The sequence below is a fragment of the Ornithorhynchus anatinus genome, chromosome 14 (assembly GCF_004115215.2).
Source record: "Ornithorhynchus anatinus isolate Pmale09 chromosome 14, mOrnAna1.pri.v4, whole genome shotgun sequence".
Classification (NCBI taxonomy): Eukaryota; Metazoa; Chordata; class Mammalia; order Monotremata; family Ornithorhynchidae; genus Ornithorhynchus; species Ornithorhynchus anatinus.
Window position 1 is genome coordinate 51,671,262 of NC_041741.1, and position 26,816 is coordinate 51,698,077.

Consider the following 26,816-nt stretch of genomic DNA (forward strand, 5'->3'; position numbering starts at 1 on the left):
AGGCCGAGAGGGCCGGGGAGGACGAGCGGGCCGGGGAGGACGAGCGGGCCGGCATGGCCGCGGCGAGGCCCCGCGGGCGTCCGGTGTCGGCGGGCCCGGTGAGCGGGAGCGGGAGCGGGAGCGGGGCGGAGGAGCGTGCGGAGCCGTGGGGCCCCGGCGGGGCGGCCGAGCGCTCTCTGCAGCGGATGCTGCGGGCCATCGTGGACGAGAGGAGCCGCGTCACCGGACGCCAGGACCTCGGCGGCCTCGGTCAGTCACTGCCTGCCAGCCCTCCTCCTTCCCTCCCTCCCTCGCTCCTTCCCTCCCTCCCTCCTTCCCTCCCTCCCTGCCCGGGCTGGGGGTGGGTCTCCCCTCCGGCCGGGCCCCGGGGGCCGCCCCGCCCAGGACCCCGCGGGCAGACCCTTCCTCCTCCCACCTCTTTGTTCCCCCCGACTCCCTCCCGACCGCTCGAGGCTATTTATGCCGCTCCCACTAGGTGCAGGGCCCCGTTGGAGGCGGCCGCGACGCGCAGGGCACCGGCTTCGGCACCTACTGTGGGCACGGCGCTGTGGGGAGCGTCTGCCGCGGGCAGGGCGTTGTTTTGAGCCCCTACGGTGGGCACGGCACCGTTTTCAGCCCCTACTGTGAGCAGAGCATTGTTTTGAGCGTCTGCTGTGGGCAGAGCGCCGTTTTGGGGCCTACTGGATGGAGGGCACTGTTTTGAGCGTCTGCTGTGGACAGGGCAGTGTTTTGAGGGCCTACTGTGAGTAGGGCACTCTTTTAAGGCCCTGCTGTGGGCAGGGCACTGTTTTGAGCCTCTCCTGTGGACAGGGCACTGTTTCGAGCCCCTACAGTGGGCAGGGCACTGTTTTGAGCCTCTACTGTGGACGGGGCACTGTTTCGAGCCCCTACAGTGGGCAGGGCACTGTTTTGAGCCTCTACTGTGGACGGGGCACTGTTTCGAGCCCCTACAGTGGGCAGGGCACTGTTTTGAGCCTCTACTGTGGACGGGGCACTGTTTTGAGCCCCTACAGTGGGCAGGGCACTGTTTTGAGCCTCTACTGTGGACGGGGCACTGTTTTGAGCCCCTATAGTGGGCAGGGCACTGTTTTGAGCCTCTACTGTGGACGGGGCACTGTTTTGAGCCCCTATAGTGGGCAGGGCACTGTTTTGAGCCCCTATAGTGGGCAGGGCACTGTTTTGAGCCCCTATAGTGGGCAGGGCACTGTTTTGAGCCTCTACTGTGGACGGGGCACTGTTTTGAGCCCCTATAGTGGGCAGGGCACTGTTTTGAGCCTCTACTGTGGACGGGGCACTGTTTTGAGCCCCTATAGTGGGCAGGGCACTGTTTTGAGCCTCTACTGTGGACGGGGCACTGTTTTGAGCCCCTATAGTGGGCAGGGCACTGTTTTGAGCCTCTACTGTGGACGGGGCACTGTTTTGAGCCCCTACAGTGGGCAGGGCACTGTTTTGAGCCTCTACTGTGGACGGGGCACTGTTTTGAGCCCCTACAGTGGGCAGGGCACTGTTTTGAGCCTCTACTGTGGACGGGGCACTGTTTTGAGCCCCTATAGTGGGCAGGGCACTGTTTTGAGCCTCTACTGTGGACGGGGCACTGTTTTGAGCCCCTATAGTGGGCAGGGCACTGTTTTGAGCCCCTATAGTGGGCAGGGCACTGTTTTGAGCCCCTATAGTGGGCAGGGCACTGTTTTGAGCCTCTACTGTGGACGGGGCACTGTTTTGAGCCCCTATAGTGGGCAGGGCACTGTTTTGAGCCTCTACTGTGGACGGGGCACTGTTTTGAGCCCCTATAGTGGGCAGGGCACTGTTTTGAGCCTCTACTGTGGACGGGGCACTGTTTTGAGCCCCTATAGTGGGCAGGGCACTGTTTTGAGCCTCTACTGTGGACGGGGCACTGTTTTGAGCCCCTACAGTGGGCAGGGCACTGTTTTGAGCCTCTACTGTGGACGGGGCACTGTTTTGAGCCCCTACAGTGGGCAGGGCACTGTTTTGAGCCTCTACTGTGGACGGGGCACTGTTTTGAGCCCCTATAGTGGGCAGGGCACTGTTTTGAGCCTCTACTGTGGACGGGGCACTGTTTTGAGCCCCTATAGTGGGCAGGGCACTGTTTTGAGCCCCTATAGTGGGCAGGGCACTGTTTTGAGCCTCTACTGTGGACGGGGCACTGTTTTGAGCCCCTATAGTGGGCAGGGCACCGTTTTGAGCCCCTAAGGTGGACGGGGCACTGTTTTGAGTCCTTACTGTGAGCAGGGCACTGTTTTAAAATAATAATCATGGTATGTGTTAAGCACCTACTATGTGCCATGCACCCTTCTAAGTTCTGGGGTAGATGAAAGGCAATCAGGTTGGACGCAGTCCCTGGCCCACATGGAGCCTCACTGTCCTAATCCTCATTTTACAAGTGAGGTAACTGAGGCCCAGAGAAGTGAAGGGACTTGCCCGAGGTCACACAGTAGGTAAGTGGCAGAGCGGGGATTAGAACCCATCACCTTCTGACTCCCAGGCCCGGGCTCCGTCGACTATGCCGTGCCCGTTTTGAGCGCCTGTTGTGTGCAGGACATGGGTCTAAGCGCCTGGGAGGGGACTCTAAGCGCCTGAGAGGGGACGGGGAGCACACCGGTGTTGGTAGACACCATCGCCGCCCACAAGGAGCTTCCAGTAGAGAAAATAAGTTAGAGAGAGGGGAAATGTCAAAAGGGGGGGGGGGGGGTCGCGGATGTCAGATTCACAGGTCTGAGCGCCTGTTTAGTGGAAGAAACCGGTCTGCGTTAACGTGAGGGCGGAGAAGGCAGGTCTGTGCTGGGTCTCTGGGGAGGGACAGGGGTGTGGGACGGTCAGGGATGGAAAGGGGAGAGCCGGGGGTGGGTGGGACGGTCCATCCTGGGCCCCTGGGAAGAGTCAGAGGTGGAGAGGGGAGAGTCAGGTGGACGGTGCTGGGACGCTGGGGGAGAGTCAGGGGTGGGTGATGGGTGGTCAGTGCTGGGTCAGTGGGGGAAAGCCAGAGGGGTTGGATGATCCATGCCGGGCCGCACCACGTGTCGCTTCAAGGACACAGCCCCAAATGGGCAAGGCCCTTGTCAGCAGTTGGAGCAGTTTCCGTCCTCTTTCCCGCTCCGGACACCCCGCTCCCATGAAACGCTCTTTCTGCCTGCCCCCCGCCCATCCTCCGCCAACCCCACGGCCACTTCCCAAAACAGCGGTGGGGGCGGGGATGGAGGGAAGATTGGGCGCAGGGTCAGGCGGGTAGTGAACTCGTGCGGCTCTTTCAGTTCCTGCTCCGCTTAGTAGTGTGTACAGAGCGGCGACTGGGTGAGTGCACAGGAAAGTATAACCGGGGACCCGTTCCCCGGTGCTCGATGACTTGATTGGTCCCCGAGAGCTTCCAGTCTAAGAGATCGATCAAGCATATCTATTAAGCGCTTATTGTGTGCGGAGCACTGTACTGGGCTCTCGGGAGAATACGATATAACAGGGGTGGTTACAGGGCCCACAGTGAGTTTACAGTCTAGAGGGGGAGACAGACATTATTAATAATAATAATAATAGTATTTAAGTATGTACCGGGCTCTGTACTAAGCGCTGGGTTTGATACAAGCAAATTGGGTTAGACACAGTCCCTCTCCCACCAGAGACTCACAGTCATAATCTCCATTTGACAGATGAGGTAACTGAGGGCCAGAGAAGTGAAGTGACTTGCCCAAGTTTACCCAGCAGACGAGGAGCAGAGCTGGGATTAGAACCCAGGTCCTTCTGACTCCCAGGCCCGCGCTCTGTCTACTAGGCCGTACTGCTTCGATCCCGAACGTGGACCTAAGCGCTGTGGGGCTGAGGGTGGGGTGAATACAGGGTGCAAAATCCAAGTTGAAGGGCAAAAGAAGAGGAAGTGGGAAAAGAGGAAATGAGGGTTTAATCAGGGAAGGCCTCGTGGAGGAGATGGATTTTAAGAAGATTTACTGGGAGAGTGGGGGGAGGCCGAAGGTCCATTGGAATCAGGCCGATGAGACTAGCTCTGAATCCAGCGGGGCTTTACAAAGGAAACCCGTCACCCCCAAGCCCGGCAGAGCTCAACCTTCTTGTCCATCCCCCTGCTCCCGCTGCTGCTTGCTGCAGGAGGAATTCTGGGAGTGGACTGGTCCCTGGTCCTCGGTCCCTGGTCCCGCAGCAGGAGAGGGTGACTCACTCAGGGGCTTGTGACTTTTCTTCCTCCCTGAGAGCTCCCCGCCCCTGCCCTCCTCCCCCCCGCCCCTGCCCTCCTCCTCCCCCCGTCCCCCATCCCCCTAGTCCTTGGGGCCACTGGGATCTTTCACAGGCCCCTGAGGAATCTGGAGGGCAGGCTTCAGTGGGTGAGGGACTTGGAGGGTCTCTGGCAACAGAGAGAAAGAGAGAGAGCCGTTGTTCTGCTGGGCTCCCCTCCTCCCCGGGGCGGTTCCCTGACTGGACCTCCAGACCGTCCCGGTGGCCCCTCCCGCTTGGACCCTGGCTGGACCAGCTCCTGTCCCAGGGGGTTCGTGTGAGCCGGTGAAACCCGCCTCAGGTGGCACCTGGCTTGACGCCTGAGGGTGCCAGGCTCCCCTGCAGTGTGGGGAGGGTCGGGGGGGGAGTCACGGGTGGGGGTCCTGCCTTGGACCAGTCTACCCTTGGGGTGGGTGGGGCAGAACGGAGCCGGAGCCCCCGGGCCCTGTGGTTCGGAGGGCCCCCCGCGCGGGTGGGCCGCGGATCGGCTCCCCCAGGAACCGACGGCGTCCAGGCCCGCGTGGGGCAGGGGAACGGGTCACCCCCGCGGCTGCTCACCTCAGTGGCCCACAGGCCCGGGCCTGGGTCATCCGGACACGGGTCACTGCTGGATGGGAGTCCCCAGATGACGGAAGTCTGGCTCTCCTGGGGCCCCCGCCCCGTCACTTTGGGCACTTCGCCGGTCCTGGTTCCTCACCTGTGAAATGGGGATAAGATCCCTGAGGACGGTCCCTCATAGACTGCGGGAGTCGCCCCGTACATCCCACTGATGGGTGGATGGATTGAGCAGGTGGTCTCCGCGGCCCACTCCTCCACCCGCTCCTCATCTGGGCTGGGTTGTGGTAGAAAAGAAGCCAGGCCGAGGAGGAGGAGGAGGAGGCAGCAAGGTGATTGAGTAATCTAAAGCCGATGGTGAGGAGTTACTGACCAGTATGGTGTCCTCGCATCACCTCACCTAGTGGCCAGAGCACCGGCCCGAGAGTCTGAGCACCTGGGTTCTAATCCCGGCCCTGCCACTTCCCTGCAGTGCCATCTTGGGCCTGTCACCTCACTTAGCAGCGTGGCTCAGTGGCAAGAGCCCGGGCTTGGGAGTCAGGGGTCATGGGTTCGAATCCCGGCTCTGCCACCTGTCAGCTGTGTGACTATGGGCAAGTCACTTCACTTCTCTGTGCTTCAGTTCCCTCATCTGTAAAATGGGGATTAAAACTGTGAGCCTCATGTGGGACCACCTGATTACCCTGTATCTACCCCAGCGCTTAGAACAGTGCTCTGCACGTAGTAAGCGCTTAACAAATACCAACATTATTATTATTATTATTCTCTGGGCATCAGTTTTCTCCTTTGGAAAATGGGGATTCGATCCCTGTTCTCCCTCCTTAGCCTGTGAACCCCATGTGGGACGGTCTGTGTCTGCGTCCTGGTGATCTTGTATCTACCCCAGTGTTTGGCCCAGGATAAGTGCTAGAGAAATACCATTATTATTGTTATTAGTATTGATGTCATCATCTCCAGCGGTGGAAGCGCCAACTCCGTGGGAGCCATGAGGCCGGCTGAGGACGAAGCCGTTGGTCTGGCCCGTCGGCGGTCTGAGCCGGATTTCCGACCTCGCTCCCCAGACCTTCCGGAAAGTCCGGGATCCGAGGGCCAGGGACCTCGAGATCGTACTTATTCGTTATTGTTTTCTGCCCCAGAAATACCATAGAATGGGCATGGGGACATTCAGCTGGGAAACTGGAGACCCAGCTTTTCCCCTGGCCTACTGGGTGACCTTGGGCAAGTCATTCTACCTCTCTGGGCCTCAGTTTCCTCCTCTGTAAAATGTGGAGGAGATTCCTGCCTTCTGTCCCTCCCGGACTGTGATTGTCTGTATTTACCCCAACGCTTAGCACAAAGTCAGTGCTTAGTAAACACGCACCACTAACTCCCCAGGCTGTTTGGAGGAGCTGGATGCTGGTTACCCTCCTGGACACCTACCCTCAACATTAGGGCTGTACCATCCAGCGCCCCGACTCTTCTCCCAGCTCGGGCCATCCAACGCTCCCGACTCTCCCCTCTCCAAATCCCCGACTCTCCCTCGGTGACCCAGCATAGACCATCCAACACCCCTGACTCCCCTCTCTCCGTCCCTGACTCTCTCCCAGCGACTCAAGATAGCCCTCTTGTCTGCAATCAGTTCATCGTATTTATTGAACGCTTACTCTGTGCAGAGTACTGAGCGCTTGGGAGAGCCCAGTTGCACAGAACTGGTACATGTTCCCTGCACACAACGAGCCTCCAGTCCTTGCTTGAGTCTACTCCAGTGCAGTTGGAATTCCAATCACTAAACTCTGTTTCCAAGCCCAGCCCTCAGTGTTCGCTTTGAGATAAGGGAGTTGAGTTCAAACATAATGACCCTTAACCTGTCTGTGTCTTCGTCAGCCTCCTTTGACCCAGCGCCGCGCCCCAGCCTCCAGCCCAGCAGCCCCCAGCCCCGCAGCCTGACCTGGCCGGTCCGTCTGCGTCTGGGGGGTGTAATTAACAGGCGTCTGCACCTCTTGTTTTCCGGCAGAGAGCCCAGAGTGAACTTTTCCACTCGTTTAGGAGAGCCTATCATGACCCCGTGTCTTCTGCCGAAGGAGGAACACCAAAAGCCAGAGCTTTTGGAAACAAGAAGCGATTTGCAAGCGCTTGCAGGAAAGCTGGGCCTGGAAACTCCCTGAATTTGAGACTCCCAACAGCGCTCTTTGACTTCAGCGAGACCTCATTTTCCCCAGACTCTGAAAGGTGGGGAGAGGCAGCGATCCCGATCCCCATTTGACAGATGAGGAAACTGAACCCCAGGGAGGTCACGTGGCTCGCCCAAAGTCACGCATCTGGCCAGGGGCAGAGCTGCCTCTGGAAACTTAGCAGCGTGGCATTGTGGTTGGAGCACGGGCCTGAGAGTCACAAGGACCTAGGTTCTAATCCCGGCGCTGCCGCTTGTCTGCCGTGGGACCTCGGGCGAGTCACTTCACTTCTCTGGGCCTCAGCTCCCTCCTCTGTAAAATGGGGATTGAGACTGGAAGCCCCTTGTGGGACAGGGACTCTGTCCAACCTGATTGGCTTGTATCTGCAATGGTGCTTAGTACAGTTCGTGACACATAGCAAGCGCTTAACAAATACCATGAAAAACAACAAACCCGGGTCCCCTGACTCCCAGCCTCGGGCTCTACCTCCCGAGCCATGCCATCTCAACAGCAGACGTTTAGTGAGCCCCTGCTGTAAGCAGAACCCTGCCCTGGGAGCCCAGGGAGCTAAGACCTCCCTGCCCTGGCCCCCAGCCCCATTGCATCCCCCTCTGGGACTCAGAGTCAGACCATGTGGCCTAGTGGATAGTGTCCCCAACCCCATCCCCTTACCTTGTGACTCTGGGTGGGGCAGGACCCGGGGCTCGTCTTCATCATCCTCTTCATCAACCGTCTTTACTGAGCGCTGAGCGCTTAGGAGCCCTGCACTGATCACTTGGGAGAGCACAATACACCAGAGCCAGGAGACAAGTTCCCTGCCCACAATGAGCTCGCCACGCGATCGCGTCCACCTCGGCGCTGGGTACCGGGGGGCTCGGCTCGTAGGAAGCGTATAACGAGAAGCCCCGTTAGCGTCGGGAGCGTGGTCCGCGTCGGGGCCCGGTCTAGCCCCCGCCGCGGACGGCTCTGCCAGAGTGGATATCCGGGGGACACCTCACACTCAGCAGGATGTGTGCCCAGGGAGTGGGGGAGGATGCAAATGCCATCACCCCCTCCGGGCCCAACAGCTGCCTCACGTTGGGGACGGGGTCGGGGCGCAGGCAGGCAGGCAGACCCGTGGCAGGAAAAGGTCAGTTTGAAAGGACTCTGAGCTTAAGTGGCATCAAAGAACCCCCACCTCCACCGGAAAACTAATCAACAGAATTCCAATTCTGATCGGTTTCTGCGGTGGGCAGGGTGCCGTGTTGGGTGCCTGCTGGGGGCAGAGAGCTGTACTGGGCTCCTGCTGTGGGCCGGATGCTGTACTGGGTGCCCCTTGGGGGCAGGGCGCTAATCTGGCTGCATGGGAGAATGCAGTAAAGAGTCACAGGCCCTGCCATGGGTCCCCCTGTATTGGCTCGTGGAGGCGGTGGCTTCGTGTGGCCGGGGGCAGAGAGGAGGGAGGTGCGAGGGGTCAGAGGTAGGGCCAGGAAGGATGAGCGCATCCCCTTGGCGTGTGGGGTGCCCAACTGGACCCGAGCGATGGACTCCCCGCTCCGACCCCCACTCCCCCGGCCCGTGGGGGATGGGAGGCCGCCAGTGACTCACCCCCGGTGCTGCTTAGGGGCGGGGGAGAGTTCTGCTCCCGAGCCACATCCCCCTCCCGCGCCCGCCCACCACCACGTCAGATATAGCCCGGTCGGGAACACGAGCGGGCGGAGCGGGTGGGACCACCTGCTTCTGCCCACCCCTGCCAGCAGACGGCACCCACGGCCCCACTGCCCCTCGCTGCCCGGCCCGGCTCTCCTAGGATTTTATACGTGCCTTGTGAAAATACCCGCCCGCAGTTGTCTTCAGGCCCGGCCTCCGGAGGAGCTGGGCTTCGGGTGCGGCCAGAGGGATTTCTGGGCCGGGGTGGCATCAGCGCTGGGTTCGGTGACCCCTGGCGAGGGTGGCTTTGAGAAGAAGGGCCGATCCTCATCCTCCTGCGATGGCTAAGGGGAGGCCCCGCCAGGAGGTCGGGGGGAATGGATCAGTTGACCTCTGACCTGCCCGCCTAGGGCAGGAAGCCCATGCAGAGCAGATTTCAGCCACCCTTGTCCTCCGTCCTGCTCCCGCTCTGTCTGCGTCTCCCATTTGGTTAGGAGCCAGGAAGTATCTTGGGCTCCGATGGACTTCCCACGCACTCAGTACGTTCCACCGATTGCCGTTCATCCCCACAATCCCTTTTCGTGACCATTACGCCGCCCGGCCTCCTGGTGGCCACCGGACCCCGGCAGTCCGTCCGCCCTCCCTCTGCCCACCGGCCCCGGCCGCGGCGAGGGGGAGTCGGGGACTGGGGGCCCTGGGCCGAATGCCCGGAGGCCTGGGTGGCCGGCCACGGCCGAGGCACGGCAGCGTCTCTGCTCCTGTGGGGATTCCGCCCCGTCAGAGGAGGGCAGCCCCGTCCCGAACCCAGATCGGGTCACCTGCAGCAGAGAGGTGGTCCTGAGGGGCGGGGTACAGGAAGAACTCAGAATTCCTGGGTGGCGGTTAAGATTCTGGGGGAAGGAATGACTGGGAAGCAGGAGCCCCTGCCCACCCACCGCCCCCATCACGGCTCTGCCTCCCTCTCCCAGAGCAGGATGGTCTCACCCATCGTTTGTCCCCCTCCCAGGGTTAAATGGCCCCAAGCACTGCGCTAAGCACAGGGGTGGATGCAAGATAATTAGTTCACACATCCCACAGGCCCTGAGTCTTGGGAGAGCGGTGGATTTTTTTTTTAATGGTATTTGTTTAGCACTTACTATGTGTCAGGCACTGAACTAAGGGCTGGGGTAGATAAAAGATAATCAGGTTGGACACAGTCCATGTCCCACATGGGGCTTACAGTCTTAATCCCCATTTTACAGATGAGGTAACCGAGGCAGGATGGTCTCACCCATCGTGGCTTTGTCGCCTCCTCCCAGGGTGGGATGGTCTCACCCATCATGACTTGGTCACCTCCTCCCAGGGAGGCATGATCTCACCCATCGTAGCTCTATCTTCTCTTCTCGCGGTAGGATGGTCTCACCCATCACGGCTGTGTCGCCTCCTCCCAGGGTGTGCTGGGGACTGGCTTTAGGCTGCGGGGTTGATGATGGATGGCCCTGGCCTAGCTGAAGAAGTGGGCGGGGGGGGGGGGGGCTCGAGGAAGAGAGGCCACGGCTGGGGGGGCTGGCCAGGTCTCTGGTCTGGCTGCCCTGGTCCCAGTGTGGCCTGTCAGAACAGGACTGGAGTGTGGCCATCGGGAAATCCCATTTATTCTGGGAAATTCCCATTGATTCCACAACTCATTAGTGTTTCCATGTCTGTCTCCTCCGTTAGCTTGGAGGGAAAGTCCCAGTTGGAAGCTTCCACCACATGCTGAGCCCTATTCTAGCTTGGGGAGCTGTAGGGAACTAGGGAACTCGAGGTGATGGGGAGGGGGAAGGGGGGGAGAGAGAGAGAGGAGAGAGAGAGAATATGAATATGTGTCTTTGGGAGATACTTGCCGTCAAGGAGCTTACAGTCTACCATGTGAAGAGCTCTGAAGTGAGCGCTTGAGAGAGTCCAGCAGCTGTCAGTCCGTGTCCTCCGGGGTCCAGAGAGAGAACAAAGCTCCCTTCAAAGGCGCGTTGTCTCAGCCGATCAGAAAGTGATCTGGCCTTGGCAGGGGGAGGAGGCCGGCACCAGGTGACTCCAGTGAACAGAGCACCGTCTGTGTCGGGCAGCCCGGACGGAGCCAGCTCTGTCACTGGACGGGAACGCCGGGCAACCGGCCCCGGGGGTCTGGGCTAGTGGGCACCGGGGCTTGACCGGGACCCGGAAGATTTTCCGATCTCAGGCGACTAGCTGCTCTCTCCTGAACTTATTCTCTCCCCTCCCGATCTCATCGCCCAGCTTCCTGTGACTGATTGGTTGACTAGGCCCGTGGACCCTCTCTTTCCCATCAACAGCTGTTCCGACCCTCCAGACCTTGTGGAATTATAGTAATAATGATAACGATGGTATTTGTTAAGCTCTTACTATGTGTCAAGCACCGTTCCAAGCGCTGGGGTAGAGACAAGATGATCAGGTTGGACACAGTCCCTGTCTCACATGGGGCTGACAGTGTTAATCCCCATTTTACAGATGAGGTCACTGAGGCACAGAGAAGTGAAATGACTTACCCAAATTCACACAGCAGACAAGTGACGGAGCTGGGATGAGAATCCAGGTCTTTCTGATTCCTGGGCCCGTGCTCTGTCCACTGGGCCACACTGCATCGGGGCATCGTGAGGGGACTTTTCCACGATCAGAAAGGATAGGATAGAGTCCCTGAATATTCACAAATTCCCCAAGGCCCAGAGCATTTCCGTGCATAGGCAAGTGTAGTTGATTTTCGTGTCTGTCACCCCTTCTAGTCTGTAAGCTCATTGTGGGCAGGAATCGTGTCTACTTACTCTGTAATATTGTACTCTGCCAAGCACTTAGCACAGTGCTCTGTACACAGTGAAGTCGGGTCTTCCGAGCTACTAAAGATGGAAGGAAGCTCTCTTTCCCCTGGCGAGGTGTGAATTTTTAGAACTCTAAAGCACTCCACGCCACTTATCCAGGCCTCGAAGCTGTTGAATCTATTTTGGGGTCTGAGGATTGTATCCTGGCCAGTTTCTCTAGGAAAAAAATCACACGGGAAGATTCCTTGAGGTCCTGGGAGCTGCCGGCTGTGCCGAGCCCAATTCCAGGGATTTGGGGGGAGAAACGCCGCTTTCCACTTCCTTCCAATTGTGCTTCTTTGCCACTGCGTGTCTGGCAGCAGCAGGTGCAGAGCCTGGCTCTGGGGATCGGGAGATCTGGGTTCTTGTCCCAGCTGAGCTGATCCTCGCTCTGCCGGCCCGTATTGATCATCCGCTCAGCGAGGGAGAAACAGCCATCCCCAAATCTCTCTGTCCTCCTCCTCCTCCTCCTTATTTTTAATGGTATTTGTGGAGTGCTTTCTATATTCCAGGCACTGTACTAAATGTTGGGGTAGATATAAGCTAATCAAGTTGAACCCAGTCCCTCTTCCTCCTGCTCCTCCTCCTCCTCTTCTTTCTCCTCTTCTGCCTTGCCCCTGTCGCCCCGTGGGCTTGTTCGTCTGGTATGTAAAAAGTAAAATCACTCTGAATGAGTCATTAACAGAATTATGCTTCATTACAGCTTATTTGTTGCTCAGGCTGGCAAATCCCGGGAATGAGCGTTTGGCCCACGGGGGTTCATCTGTGGACTGTGGGCTCCGTTTGTGGGCCAGGTTTCTCTGTGACCCCTGATGATCCCTGACTTCCCTTTGTGTCCGATACCATCAGTCAGGGTGACGTCTTTGGACCCTTGCCACGCCCGCTGCCTGCCCCCCTCCAACTCTCCCGGCTGAGTCCCGCAGTGGGATTTTCCCACAAACCCCAAGCCAAGTTCTGCTGGCAGCCGGAGGGAGAAGCGGCGCCCGGTGGGGGCGGGGGTGGGCGGGGGAGGAGGTATCCTTCCCCGTCGGCCCCCCAGTGACCCCGTCTGAACCTCTCGCCCTGCAGGGGGCTTCAAGGACGACCGCATCGTATTCTGGACGTGGATGTTCTCCACGTCCTTCATGGAGAAATGCTCCCCTCGCCAGGACGACATGCTCTTCTACGTCCGCCGCAAGCTGGCCTATGGAGGCAGCGATGGGGCCGAGGGCAGAAAGGTGAGCCCCGGGGCTGGGTTCAGGGCCACAGGGTGGGCTGCGGTGGGGGGATGATGCCAGGCTTCCTCCCGGGCCCTCCTGCCTATCCCCACCTCTCTTCCCCCGCCCCTCGAGGTGGGGCAGGGATCCCGGGGCGGCGCTGCTCCTCCATCCCAGATTCTTCCAGGGTGTCGAAAGAGCCAAGGGAAGGCAGCCCCGTGGGGCACCGGGACCCTCAAACCCTCACCCCGGGGGAGCTGGTTAAGCCAACAGTCACCCCGGGGGAGCTGGTTAAACCAAGTGCCGGGGGCCAAGCGCCGGGATGACCCGATCGGAGCTGGTCCCCGTGCCATGTGGGACGCCCAGCCTGGGAGGAGTCCGATGGTCCCCACAGGCTGGGCCAGGGCCATGGCTATCGGGGGCAGAGCGGGGCCTGGAGGTGGAGCTGGGGCAGAGCGGTCCCCAGGGGCAGAGGAGAGGGGCCCTAGGCACGTGGTTGCCTTATACAGGCGGGGGCGGACGTGGAAGCAGAGATGGAGGCGGAGGTGGAGGTGGAGGTGTACCGCAGGGACTCCAAGAAGCTGCCCGGCCTCGGCGACCCAGACATGGACTGGGAGGAATGTGTCTACTTGAACCTTGTCCTACAGAAGGTGCGAGCTCGTTCGCCGGGATCTGCCGGCCTGACCCCACCCCCCGCTCCCCCACCCCCACCCTGTGATTCTCCCCCTGCCCCCCAGGACCCCCCCCCCACCTCTGACCTGCCCCTCTCCCGGGTCCCCACAGATGGCCATCGCGGGGGTTTGGGGAGTGTACAGTGCCTCTGGCGCTTAGTACGGTGCCTGGCTCATGGTAAGCACTTAACAAAAAACATAATTATTATTACTGTTATCATTTTCCGCCATCCCTCAGTCACCACCCCCCTGAGCCTTTGTGAGGCTCCGAGTGATGGTTTGGGGAGAAGGCTCATCCCAGCCTCTCCCTTGGGGGATTTGGGCTTCCTGGTTCATGCGGGTCTCTGGGCTTCCAGTTTCTCTCTCTCTCTGGGTGCCCCGAATCTCTCTCTGGGTCCCCCGGGTCTCCACCTGGGTCCTCTGGGTCTCCACCTAGCGACCCAGCGAGCCCTCCTCTGGCCTTCCTCGCTCTGTTGCAGCTGGACTACACGGTCACCTGTGCCGTGTGCACACGCTCAGATAGTGGCGACATCCACATCCACAGAAAGAAGTCTCAGGTGAGGGGGTTGACCTCCCCCAAGACCCCATACCCGTCCGGGCCCCCCCCCCCCCCGGCGCTCCCCACCTCATCGTGCTCGAGAATCAGTCCCGGGCCTCAGCAGTTCTTGCCCCCGACCCCCGAGCCAGGAGGAGCAGCCTGGCCTGTTGGGGGGAGGGGATTTGAGTTGCGCCCAGAATGGGGGCAACCCCTCCTGATGCACTGCTGTTGGTCAGCTGGGGCCAGCTGCTGGCGGAGCCTCACGGCCAGGTGGGTGCCTGGGCACCTGGCCATGGCCCTTGCTGGCCCCTGGCCCTTCGGGTGAGCCCTATATCAACCTCTTCGGAGAGTACCATTCAGTAGAGTTGGTCAACGCAATCCCCACCCACAAGGAGCTTACTACAGTGTACGGCGCGGAGACAGACATATGATAAATTACGGATAAGGGGAACTGGCAGAGCATAAGGATATGGACATAAGTGTTCATTCATTCATTCAATAGTATTTATTGAGTGCTTACTATGTGCAGAGCACTGTACTAAGCGCTTGGAATGAACAGGTCGGCAACAGATAGAGACGGTCCCTGCCGTTTGACGGGCTTACGGTCTAATTGGGGAGACGGACAGACAAGAACAATGGCAATAAGTGCTGGGGAGCTGAGGGTGGGATGAATACCGAGGGCCAGAGGGGTGCGGTCCGACCGCATAGGTGGCCTAGAGGGGTGGGAGGAGGGGAATTGAGGGCTTCATTGGGGAAGGCCTCTTGGAGATTTGCTTTTACGAGGGGTTTTGATGGTGGGGAGAGCGGTGGTTTGTTGAATATCATCAGTGGTTTTTACTGAGCGCTTACTACGTGCAGAGCACTGTAATGAACGCTTGGGAGAGTAGGCTACAGCAAAATTGGCAGACACGTTCCCTGCCCGCAGCGAGTTTACAGTCTAGAGGATACAAAGGTGGAGGGAGTTTCCGGCCAGAGGGAAGACGAGGGCGAGGGGGCGTTGGCGAGTGAGACGAGATGGAGGCCCAGAAGGAGGTCGGCATTAGAGAAGGGAGGGGACGGGCTGGGTGGCGGTGGAGACACGGTCAGCGCCGGACTCTTGCCCAGGTGGTGGAAGTCCAGGTCTGTCTGCCTGCAGGCTCCCCGCCCCCGCCCGGCCCCCTGAGATGGTAAACTCGCTGGGGGCAGGGAATGTGTCTGTGCATTTTTCTATCGTACTCCCCCAAGCACTTAGTACAGTCCTCTGCACATAATAAGCATTCAGTAAATACGAACGAATGCTGGACCGGCGGAACCCGGTCATCCCCTCGAAATCTCTTTTCAGCAAGTGTTCGCCTCTCCGAGCAAGCATCCTATGGACAGCAAAGGAGAGGAATCCAAGATCAGCTACCCCAACATCTTCTTCATGATCGACAATTTTGAAGAGGTGACGGGTGCCAGGGGAGGCCCCTCTCCCAGCCCCGGGGGCTTGGGTGATCGGGGACGGGGGAAACAAGCGGCGGGGAGAACGCTTGGGATCTGGGCCGCGGCTCCAACCCGCCGTTAATCCACACCACAGCCTGGCGCTCCCCGGATCATCCTCACCACGGTCACGGCGCCCCGCGGTTAATCCACACCGTGGCTACGGCACACCGCAGCTAATCCATACTATGGCCAGATGGCACCCGGTGGTTAATCCACACGTGATCACAGCGCCCCGGGGTTAATCCTCAAGGTGACCACGGCACCCCACAACTAATCCACACTGCGACCACGGTGCCCCATGGTTAATCCACACCGTGGCCGTGACCAATCCACGACACGACGCCCCGTGGTTAATCCACACTGTGACCAGCCCGCCCCCGTCCCCGTGGCTAATCCATTTGGTGACTGAACTCCAACATCACAGCGAATCCACATCGCAGTCACCGTGTCCCACAGCTGGCCAACACCCCAGTCGCTGCGGCCCGGGACCAATCCACACCACAGTCATGGCTCCCTGCAGCCAGTCCGTGCTGCGGTTACTGTAACCCGCAGTTAATCCACACCGCAGTCACTATGCCCCGCAGTAAACCCACCCCGAACGGCGCACCCCGTGTTAATCCACGCCGCGATCACTGCACCCTGCGTTAATCGACACTTCGGTCACTGCACCCTGTATGAATTCACACTGCTGTCTCTGCATCCCGCATTCACCCACATCGCGGTCACTACACTCCAAGTTCATCCACACCTCGAAAATGAAGAGTGCGGGCTGTACCCCAGCTCCTCAGGCTGCACAGGGGCAGGACTCGGCCTGGGGGTTCAGGGCATAGGCAAGGTGGCGGTTGAGGGTCCAGGCAGGGCCAGCGTAGAGGAGGCGGCGAGCAGTGGGGGCAGGAGCCGGTAGGGAGAAAGGCAGAGGGAGCGGGAAAGGGGACCGGGGTTCACCGAGGGACTTTTCTTTTGTCGGGGGGGAACTGCAGGTGTTCAGCGACCTGACCGTGGGCGAGGGGGAGATGGTCTGCGTGGAACTGGTGGCCAGCGACAAGACGGACACGTTCCAGGGGGTCATCTTCCAGGGCTCCATCCGCTACGAGGCCCTCCGGAAAGTCTACGACAACCGGGTGAGGTGGCCGCGGCCGTCCGGAGGTGGGGCGGGTTGGGGGGCGGCAGCGGCAGGGAGAGACTCGGTTGTCCCCGGGGTCGCGTGACAACTTTGTTTCAACTTTAGCTTTTTTATGGTATTTGTTCCAAGTGCTTCCTATGTGCCAGGCACTGTTCTAAGATAGATGGGGTAGATACAAGCTAATCAGGTTGGACGCAGTTCATGTCGTACTTGGGGCTCCCGGTCTGCATCCCCATTTTACAGAAGAGGTAACTGAGGCCCAGAGAAGTGACTTGCCCAAGGTCACGCAGCAGACCGGCAGAGCTGAGGTTAGAACCCAGGGCCTCAGATCCCAAGGCCCAGGCTCTTTCCACTAGTCCGCACTGCCTCTCCAAGGGGATTCCTCTCTCTCTCTCTCACCCAGTGGCTCCTGGAACCTAGTAGTCACTTACCTTCTCTAGCAATAATAATATTGAAGTATTTGTTAAGCACTTACTCTGTGCTGAGCGCTGGTGTAGATACAATATATTCAGGTCAGTCACAGTTTCTGTCTCACATGGGGCTCCCAATCTAAGGGAAAGAGAAGAACAGTTATTTTATCTCCGTTGTACAGAGGAGGAAATGGAGGCCCAGAGAAATTAAATGACTTGTCCAAGGTCACCCAGTAGGCATTTGGCAAGGCTGGCATTAGAACCTGGGTCTTCAGATTCCCAGTAGTCAGTCGTATTTTTTTGAGCACTTACTGTGCAGAGCCTTATACTCAGCGCTTGAGAGAGTATAAGAGTATAATAGACACAACCCCTGCCCATGATGAGTTTCCAGTCTAGAGGAGGTGACAGACATTAACATAATTACAACTACGGACATAAGTCCTGTGAGGCCCATGCTCTTTCCACTAGGCCACACTGCTTCTCTGGGCCTCAGGATCTTCATCTGTAAAATGGGGGCAAGCAAGCACTGCCGTCTGATGGGCCTGACCTCCCAGCTCTGCCCTGTACGGCTGTGTGGCCTCGGGACAGTTGCTTAACGTCTCTGGGCCTCCATTTGCTCGGCACATAGTAAGCGCTTAACAAATACCAACGTTATTATTATTTCCATGAAATGGGGCGGATGTGCAGCAGGGTCGGGAGACCCCGGTTCTGATCCCAGCCGGGGGCGGCGTGAGGTTGGTGGGGAGACGTGGACCAAGCGGAGGGGAGGGAAGGGGCGGGCGGCGGTGACAGCGGCGGTCGTCCGGCAGGTGAGCGTGGCCGCCAGGGTGGCCCAGAGGGTGAGCTTCGGCTTCTACAAGTACCACCCCATGGAGTTCGTGCGCATGAAGGGGCCGCAGGGCAAGGGCCACGCCGAGATGGCCGTCAGCCGCGTGGCCACCGGGGACACGTCGCCCTGCGGGACGGAGGAGGGCTCCGACCCCGCCTCCCCGGTGCACGACAGGGTGAGCGCGCGGCGCGGCGCGGGGGCGGGGCTCCAGGGGTCGCGGTCATCCTGGGGGGGGATGGGGGACGGGAGGGCCCGGGGGGGCGGAGGGCGAGGTCCTGCAGAAAGCTATCAGACCTCCTGCCTGCTCAGTGATCTTGGACGATCTGCTTGATTCTATCTACCCCAGTGCTCAGCACATAGTAAGCACTGATAATAATTTAGGTACTTCAGCACTTACTCTGTGCCCCACAGACCGTACGTAAACTTGTCCTTTAGACTGTAAGCTCACTGTAGGCATGGAATGTGTCTGTTCTGTTGTTGTATTCTCCCAAGTGCTTAGTATAGTGCTCTGCACATAGGCGCTCCATAAATATGACTGACTGACATTGTTCTAAGCGCTGGGATAGGTAGAAGCTAATCAGGTTGGACACAGTCTCTGTCCCACACAGGGCTCACAGTCTAGTGGTGGGGAGTAGGATTTAATCCCCATTTTACAGATGAGGGAACTGAGGCACAGAGAAGTGAAGTGACTTGCCCAAGGTCACATGGCAGACATGTGACAGAGCCAGAATTAGAACTCAGGTCCTCTGACTCCCAGGCCCAGGCTCTTTCCACCGGGTTATAACAAAAACAGTTGTTTACTATTGTTGTTGTTGTAAGTGCATGATTCCCCCAGGGGATTTTTGTCTTTTTACTTTATCAATCAACTGTAATTCCTGAGTGCATACTGTGTGGCGAGCACTATATTGAGCACTTGGGAAGGTACAGTAGTTAGCAGACATGATCTCTGCCTCAAGAGCTTGCAGTCTACTGTGTCTGGAGCACTGTAATAAACGTTTGGGAAAGTACAGTAGAATTATCAGACAGAAGCCCTCCCCTCAAGAAGATTACAGTCATTTTGTGCAGGGCAGTACTTGGGAAAATACCATACTTGGTGCACACGCTCCTTGCCCTCGAGGAGTGAACAATCTAGTGGGGAGGCAGACACTGAAATAATTAACGGACAGAAGGAGGGAGGAGACGGGACGATAACGGCGACTGCAAAACGTGTCACGTGAATAGTGAATGAAAAAGGAAAGTCTGACTTCGGAGACCCAAGGAGAATTGTTTCAGGGATGGAGAGGGGAGTCAGTGGGGTTGGCTGGTCCGTGCTGGGTCACTGAGGGAGCCTCAGGGATGGAGAGGGGACAGTCGGTAGCGGGGTTGGATGGTCCGTGCTGCGTCACTGGGGGACGGTCAGGGGCGCGGAGGGGAGAGTCGGGAGTGAGCGACGGTCTGTGCTTGGTCACTGGGGGAGAGTCAGGGCGGTCGGACGGTCCGTGCTGCGTCACTGGGGGAAAGTCAGGGAAGGAGCAGGGAGAGCCGGGGTGCGGGATGGTCCGTGGTGGGTCACTGCGGGAGAGTCCGGGGGTTTGGGTGACCGCACCTCTCCCCTGGGATCCAGCCAGCACCGTTTTGCGTTGCTGATTTGATTTCCGTTTCTCCCGGCGCGGCCCCTCCCCCCGACAGGTGACGTCGTTCAGTACGCCCCCCACCCCCGAGCGCAGCCACCGCCCCTCCTTCTTCTCCCCGTCCCTCAAGAGGAAGGGGCCCCGCAACCGCATCACCGAGATGAAGAAGTCGCACTCGGCCAACGACAGCGAGGAGTTCTTCAGGGATGACGACGGGGAAGGTAGGCACCGCCTCCGCACTCGTCACCGTCCCGCGATGCCCGGGCCGGGCGGCTGGGCTGGGGGCTCGGCCCGGCGGGCGGGGGCAGGGGACCAGGCCAGGGGCAAGGAGCTGAGCCGGGGGTAGGCACCCCTCTCCGCTTGGTCTGGTGGGCGGCCCGGCCACCCCTGGGCCCCTGCCTGCCCGGCATCCCTGTCAGTCAGCGTGCTTAGACGCAGCATGGCGGAGTGGCTAGAGTCCGGGCCTGAGAAGCCCAAGGTCATGGGTTCTAATCCCGGCTCCGCCACGTATCTGCTGTGTGATCTTGGGCAAGTCACTTCACTTCTCTGGGCTTCACCTGGAAAATGGAGATTGAGACTGTGAGCTCCCTATGGGACAGGGCCTGTGTCCAACTCGATTTGCGTGTATCGGCCCCAGCGCTTAGAACAGTGCCTGGCACATAGTAAGCCTTTAACAAATACCATCATTATTATTAGAGAAGTAGTGTGGTGTAGGGGAAAGAGCACAGGCTTAGGAGTCAGAGGTTGTGGGTTCTAATGCCGGCTCAGCCACTTGTCAGCTGGGTGACTTTGGGCAAGTCACAACTTCTGTGTGCCTCAGTGACCTCATTTGTATAATGGGGATTAAGACTGTGAACCCCACATGGGACAACCTGATTACCTTGTATCTACCCCAGTGCTTAGAACAGTGCTTGGCACATAGTAAGCACTTAACAAATACCATCATCAACGACATCATTATTATTATTATTAATCCCATGCCCCGGACAGTCTGTGCCCAGAGTCACCCCATGTCCCCATCCACCCTGCACCCCAGCCGCCCTATGCCCCAGCTCCCCTCGCTGCCAGCCCGTGCCCACAGCTGCCCTGTGCCACCATCGGGCCCAGGCCCCAGCTCCCCCGCATCCCCCTGCTCCCCATGCCCCCGACTCCCCTTGCCCCCTGCCAGCCGGTGCCCGCTGACCTTCCCGTCCGTCCCCACAGCAGATCTGCCCCTCCCGAGCAGCCTGCGGTCACGGTCCCTGTCGGGGACGGGGCGCTCTCTGGTCGGGTCCTGGCTCAAGCTCAACCGTGCGGACGAACGCTTCCTGCTCTACGCCCACCTCACCTACGTCACCCTGCCGCTCCCGCGCATCCTCACCGGTCAGCGGGGGGCGCCCTGGGGGCGAGGGGTGGACAGGGCACGCTCAGGGCCAGACCCGGTGGGTGGGGGGCCGGGAGCGGACCGGGGGCGCGCAGGGCCGGGGGCAGGAGCTTGGAGCTGGGCAGGTGGAGGGCGGAAGGGGGCTCCCGACCATGAGGGATGATGACCGTGGCACCCGCTCCCCTTCTGTGGAGCCAGGACCAAGGGCGGAAACGGTGAGGGGCGGGGGTGACGGGAAGCCCACCTGGGGCTCCGGGACTGCGTTCTCCTCTCTCCCATTGGGAAAGTCGATGCCACTGAGACCGTCTCTGTCCCCGTCTCTCTCGCTGTCCCTCCTTCTCCGGGCCTGGCTCTGCTTTCTGTCTTTCTTTGCCTCTTCATCTCTCTCTGACTCCTTCTCTGTGCCTCTCCCTACCTCCTCCTCTCTTTCTCTCCCTAACTCCTACTCCGTTTCCTCTCCCCACCTCCTCTCTGTCCCCTCTTTAACTCCTTCTCCGGGTCTTTCCTGACCTCCTTTCTGCGTCTCTCCCTACCTCCTCCCTCTCTCTCCCTATCTCCGTCTCCATTTCCCTCCCTCCTTCCTTCTCTGGATCTGTCCCTACCTCCCCTCTGACCTCTCCCCAACTCCTTCTCTGGCTCTTTCCTGACCTCTTTTCTGCGTCTCCCCCTACCTCCTCTTCTGTATCTCTCCCTACCGCCTCCTCCGTGTCTACGTCTCAATCTCCGTCTCTCTTTCCCCCTCTACCTGTCCGCTTCTGTCTCGCCGGCCCTCCGGCTCTGTTTCTCGCTCTCCGCGGCCCCCTCTGCCTCGTAGACATTCTGGAAGTGCGGCAGAAGCCCATCCTGATGACATAGAGGAGGAGGAGGAAGAGGAGGAGGAGGAAGAGGAGGAGGAAGAGGAGGAGGAGGAGGAGAGACTGGTGGCGTGGTGCTGCCTGGAAGCTGCCAAGTGCCTACTGCAGTGGTTTTCTGCACCAACACTATCACCTAGTGGCAGAAGGGTGCACCTCCATGGGAGAAAAACCAGGGAGAGTCTCTCTGTCTCTCTCTGTCTCTGTCTGTCTCTGTCTCTCTCTCTCTCTCTCTCCGTCTCTTTCTTCCTCCCCACCTCGAAACCAGCCAAGCTCAAGTGCCTCTTTCTTCTTCCCTCGACGGGCCTCGAGTCCCACGCGCAGCCCCGCGGCAGAGCGGCACGTCCAGCGTCCGGGCTCCGGAGGAGGATGCAACAGCAGAGCGGAACCTGAGGAAAGAAAGAAGAAAAACCCCAAACGCTCGACGAACGACCGGTGGACGGTTTCTACTTTCCGGCAAAGTGGACGGGGAGCGCCGGACTTGATGTGCTCTGTTCAGAAAGCCACGGTTCGCATTTCATAATGACATACCAATGAGTTCCACGTGAAACCCCGCCCGGCCCCCACCATCAGCCCCCTTCCCCATCCGCCCCTGAGTGGCCGTGCGGGCGCGGAGGGCTCGGCGGCGGTGACGAGAGACGACATTCCTCCGCCTCTGTCTGTGGCGCGGATTCTCCAACCTGTTTACGGTGGGGTGCCCCCCTACCCCCGGCCAAAGAACAAGAAAATCAAAGTGAGACCCCCCCCCCCGCCGCGGCTGGAAAGGGCCGAGTCGGACCCTCACGTCCCTGGGCACCGGCCGCCCGTCAGCTGGCCGATCCCCGGGCCCCTCTGTGGCCCACGCCCGGCCCCCGGGCGGTGGGGGGTGGGCGATGTCCCGGCCTCTCGGGCTCCCCCGGGTTTGGACGTGGCCCTTGAGGGCTGACCTCATCGGTCGTCCAGATGCATTCGAGGACAGAGAATTGGCTGTTGGAAGAAGTACGTGCAGCGTCTTCAGCATGCTTCTGGGAGAGTTTTTCAGGCCTTAGAGTGTTGCGCAGCGTGTGTGTGTGTGTGCGCGTGGGTCTGTCCGCCCCGCCCTTTCCCGGGACGGTCATAGTGGGGCCTCGTTCTTATTTCAGGGCGCAGGACCCCGGACGGTCCCTACATGTCCATCCGTGTCCCCTCCCACCCCCAGCCCTCGGGGTGAGACCGTTCGACCGCCAGCGGGGTTTGCAGGGGAGCCGACGATTCCCGAGGAGCAGTCGGGCCGGGTCAGATCTTCACTTAGCGCTGCCTGGCCCCCGGCCGGTCAGGGCCAAGGGGCAGCGAAGGGACTTGTTGAGCACCCTCTTGGGGGCAATGCACTGTACAAGTAGTAGATGTAGTAATAGTGGTGGTGATGTTTATTGAGTGCCCCTGGGGGCAGTGCACTGTAGTGTTGGTATTTACCGAGTACCCCCCGGAGGCGATGCACTGTAGTGTTATTTACTGAGCGCCCCTGCGGGCCGGTCACTAGTATTGGTATTTAGCGAGTGACCTCAAGGGGCAGGTCACTGTACTGAGCACTCGGGACTGCGCCCCACCTGATTATCCCTCTCTTTCCCAAAGGCTTTGGTGCCCACGCTGGAAGCCCTCGATCGATACCTCGACCGGGGAAGTGCCCCTTCCAGGAGCGGTGGCTCGGAAGGCGGGCGGTCGGCACGTCGGTGCGTCCGCCTCCCCAGGGGGCAAGCCCCGTCCGCCCGGCAGGGACCCCGCGGGCGCCTCGCTCACTCGGGCTCCGGGGCGTCCCGGCCTGGCGGTTTCGGGGCGACCCAGCCGGACCGGAGGTTGGCATGGAGTTTTGGGGTCTCCGCCGGAGCAGGCGCTTACCTGGCTTTAACGCTCCTTCACCCGGCCCCGGCCCATCGCCGGGCATCAGGCGGTGGTGGCCGGCTCAAGCCCCCAGAACCGTATCTCCTGAGCTGTTCAGCTCCGGGCGCTGCTCCAGCAGTGAGACGGGTTTGCGGGCGGGCAGTCCAAAGGTTGGAGCAGCTTGAAAATATGTCGGGGGTGGGGAAGGAGCCCCCTGCAGTCAGCCCCCTACCTCTGGTCCAGAAGCAGATTGGTATCCTTCCGGGCGTCCGAGACCCCACTCTGACCTCAGGCGAGGGCCAGACCAGTTCTCAGCAGATTTGGGCCACCGGGCGAGGCTCACTCTCAGACCTCCGTGTCCTGGGCTGGCATCTCCTCGCTCATCGTGCAGGGGGCTGCTGCAGCCGAAAAGACCTCTGGTGGCGAGAGGAATTGGAGGCCGAGGGGAACCCCCGTTGGTTCTCACCCCGGGAACGCCCCCTCCCCACCTTCCGGTGCCCTCCAGAACCGCTCCGTCCCTCAGAAGCCAAATGTCGTTTGGAACTCCAGATGGTCCTGACCGTACGGCCCTGTGATGGGCCCAAAGATCTGCCAGCCGCCAGGCCCTGGGCTGAGGGGTGGGGGGCAGGACTGTGGCAACGTCTGTGGGGACCGGTGAGGGTCCCTGCGCCCCACTGCTTCCCGGGGGCTTTCCTGAACCTAGCTGCCTCTAGGAGTCGAGCTGAGGGTTCAGCTCAGTCTTGGACCCGGCTCCGTGGGCAGTGGGCTCCCGCCTCTGGTGGACCCGCGGGGGGGGGGGGCGGGGAGGCAAGAAGTGGTGTCCGGAGGGGCAGGGAGGCGTTGGAAGGTCCCAGAACTCCCAGTTGGCTTTGAAGGATGCGCTCTGCTCCGTGCCCACAAAGCCAAAGTTGACATTCCAGGTCCCGCACGTGTCTTCCCTGTGTCGGACCCTGCGAGGAAAGGTACAAACTGGCCGGTGCCTGAGGCTCCCCAGGAAGTGAAGTCTCCCTAGGCTCATAGCAGCTTTCTGAGCTCCTTCTCAGAGAAGGGAGGAAGAGAGAGAGTGACAGAGGAGGAGGACAGGGCCGACAGAAGGGGGAAACACCAAGATCGTTTGCCCTGTTGGGCTCTTGAGCCTGAGGATGGCAGGAGGCTTCCGTCCAGAAAATGTTTTTCCCTCAGCATCTGTTTGGGGAAATTTGTTCTTCCAACAGTGCCGACCTGGAGACCGTATCTTTCCCTCGACCTCGGATGGTGGCAAAGGTGCGGGAGAGCGGCTCCCTGGCCTCAGGGCATCGGCCGTGTCTGCTCAACCTTGCAGCCGTCCTCTTGGTTTTCTCTTCACCCGCTGATGGCAGGGTGGGGAGCGGGTGGCAAGGTCTGTGCCTCACGAGGTCTTCCTGCTCCGGCGAAGCCAGCGTCGGGGGCCAACGGGTGAAGGTTCAGCCTGGGAGCTGAGGCAGTCCTTGGCCTTGATCCGGTCGGACTCCCGGTTACCCTGTTGCAGCCAGCGCGCTTCCAGAAAGCGACCTGTCTTAAGAAGTAGCCATGAGAAGTGGGACTTTGGGCCACAGCTTTCCAAAGTCTCTAAGGGAAGAGTGAGTTGAAGTGATGAGTTCATGTCATGTTTTAGGCTCTCGTTCCCAAAGCAGCCTCGCCTAGGGATCCGGAGATGGTCACGGTAGTTTGTGTGTGATTGGTTCTTGGCAGGTTTGGGGTTTGAGCACCCAGAGGCCCACCAAGCCACGCGCACCCTGAGGGGGAAAGGTAGGGAGCCTGAAGTGGGTACTTGCTGACTGAATTCTTTCATCTCCACCTCTTTTCACCCCCCTTTTCTCCCTCCTCTTCCCTTCCTCTTTCTCACCCTTCTCCAGGGGCTGGAGAAATGTTCCCTGCACCCCTGCCCACTTTTAATACCTTTCTTTTAAAGTTATATAAAACATGCCGAAAATTCTGTGACCATTTCAGAAAGACCTTCCCTGCTCTGATGCTTAAGCATTCGTTTTTTTCTGTTTTTATTTTTTTTTTTTTTAAGAAAAATGTATTTTAGCACTATTTTGTTGGGTCACCGTGATAGGAACAGGTGTGCTGCTATGTGTAGGGAAGTTTTTTTCTTTTTTAAAATTTCCCACAGATTGAATGCTTCCTCTAGTCATAGGATAACCAGCCCCTAAATTCTGCAGAAAGGAGCCCTCCCACCCTTCTGTTTGCTAGTTGTCCCCCTGCCCCAGCGAGGGAGCTGGGTGATTATTTTAGCAGACTCTAGTGACGATGGGGAGCCGCGGCCAAGGTGATAGTGGCCGATGGCCAGCTACCGGAACCGAAGCTTCGGTGCCAGCTTAGAGCCTGCGTCGAGGTGACTCGGGTTACCCAGAAAGAGTGTCGGGGACGGGTTTGGCCAGTGGCATGGCAGGAGCAAGGGGCACTGGGCATGGGGCTCCGAGGGGCCTTCCCAAATCCACGCTTGTGGTGCCCCATGGGGAGAGGTCATCAACAAGCCTTTACCGAGTTCCCCGACCAGAGGGACGAGGGGCTCTTCCCCAGGTGGGGGGTGGTCCTGCTAGGATTTGTCTCTCCCCCCGGTCCATCCGTCCATCCATCTGTCGCCTCATCTTCCTTCAGGTGGCCCGTTGTGTAGCAGCAGAGCTAATGACCCCAGTGGCTCCCTGCTCTCCTTGCACTGGGGGATATAAAGTGGGTGGGCATGTGGTGGGGGCTTCTATGAGGACTGGGGTAGGGGGGCCTGGCCCAGTTGTCACGGCCGTCTCATTGGCAGCAGCCGGGGGCGTCAGGCCGGGGATCAGCGGCGCGGTTTGTGCCCGGGCTCCAGAGGTCAGAGGTCATCCAAGAAGACGAGTCCCTGGAGAATGACCTGGCCTGGCCGTGATGATGTTGGTGCCCCAGAGAATGGCCTGGCCGAAGTGATATTGGCACCCTTAGAACCCGGGGCAAACTCCCGCTCCGAGCGGCCGCAGGGACCGACGGGCTGAGAGCCCGGTCAGGGTCCCCGGACCAGGCTCGCTCACCTCTGTCTCCCAGGTTGTTCCTCCGATGGGATGAAACTTTCCAGATCAGAGGGTCACGCAGCCCTCAGGGGCCGGAGTGGGCGGCAGAAGTGGCTGCTTCCATTGGCGGCTCTGTGGAGGGCAGAGACAGGGTCAGCCCCCCACCAAGGCCAAATTGGAGGCGAAAACGGCCTTGTTCCGCAGACGGCCTTCTCAGTCTCCACCTCCTGTGGGGGATCAGAGCGTGAACAGCTGGAGGTTTCTAGGGGGAGCAGAAAGGGAGAGGGAGTTGAAGACACCATCGATAAACTACAGGTGATGCAGTCCTCCGAAAATGACCCCCCCAAAACCTCCCCAAGTCAGGACACTTGGTGTGAACACGTGATCTGATGCCGTCCGGCCTCTTGTCCAATGCGGGGTGCCAACACTGCTGTATAACTTTTTTCTGAAATAATGTTTCTCTAATGCCAATTAAAATCCGGTCATTTTAAAATAAATTTGCCTTCAAGTTTTATTCGTAGCCCGTTTATT

At 59.5% G+C, this 26,816-nt stretch overlaps 1 protein-coding gene across 2 annotated transcripts; it reads left to right on the top strand.

Moving 5' to 3' along the window:
• Positions 1–26,799, top strand: KIAA0930 (KIAA0930 ortholog). 2 transcript variants are annotated; one of them, XM_029078850.2, is made up of 10 exons: positions 1–249; positions 12,461–12,609; positions 13,098–13,238; positions 13,739–13,816; positions 15,119–15,220; positions 16,239–16,379; positions 17,601–17,795; positions 19,289–19,451; positions 20,434–20,592; positions 21,408–26,799. In XM_029078850.2, exons 1-10 carry the CDS (start codon positions 54–56, stop codon positions 21,446–21,448), a joined length of 1,365 nt encoding a protein of 454 aa, XP_028934683.1. In that variant the 5' UTR covers positions 1–53; the 3' UTR covers positions 21,449–26,799. The 2 variants fall into 2 exon arrangements, with proteins under 2 accessions (XP_028934683.1, XP_028934684.1); XM_029078851.2 differs by having other exon boundaries at positions 20,437–20,592.
• Positions 26,800–26,816: the final 17 nt, after the last annotated feature.

Excerpts from the sequence above, each read along its gene's own strand:
- KIAA0930 (XM_029078850.2), top strand. The coding sequence starts at position 54 with ATGGCCGCGGCGAGGCCCCGCGGGCGTCCGGTGTCGGCGGGCCCGGTG. Across the intron at positions 12,610-13,097 it reads ATGGGGCCGAGGGCAGAAAG|GCGGGGGCGGACGTGGAAGC; the intron begins GTGAGCCCCGGG and ends TGCCTTATACAG. Across the intron at positions 17,796-19,288 it reads CCTCCCCGGTGCACGACAGG|GTGACGTCGTTCAGTACGCC; the intron begins GTGAGCGCGCGG and ends TCCCCCCGACAG.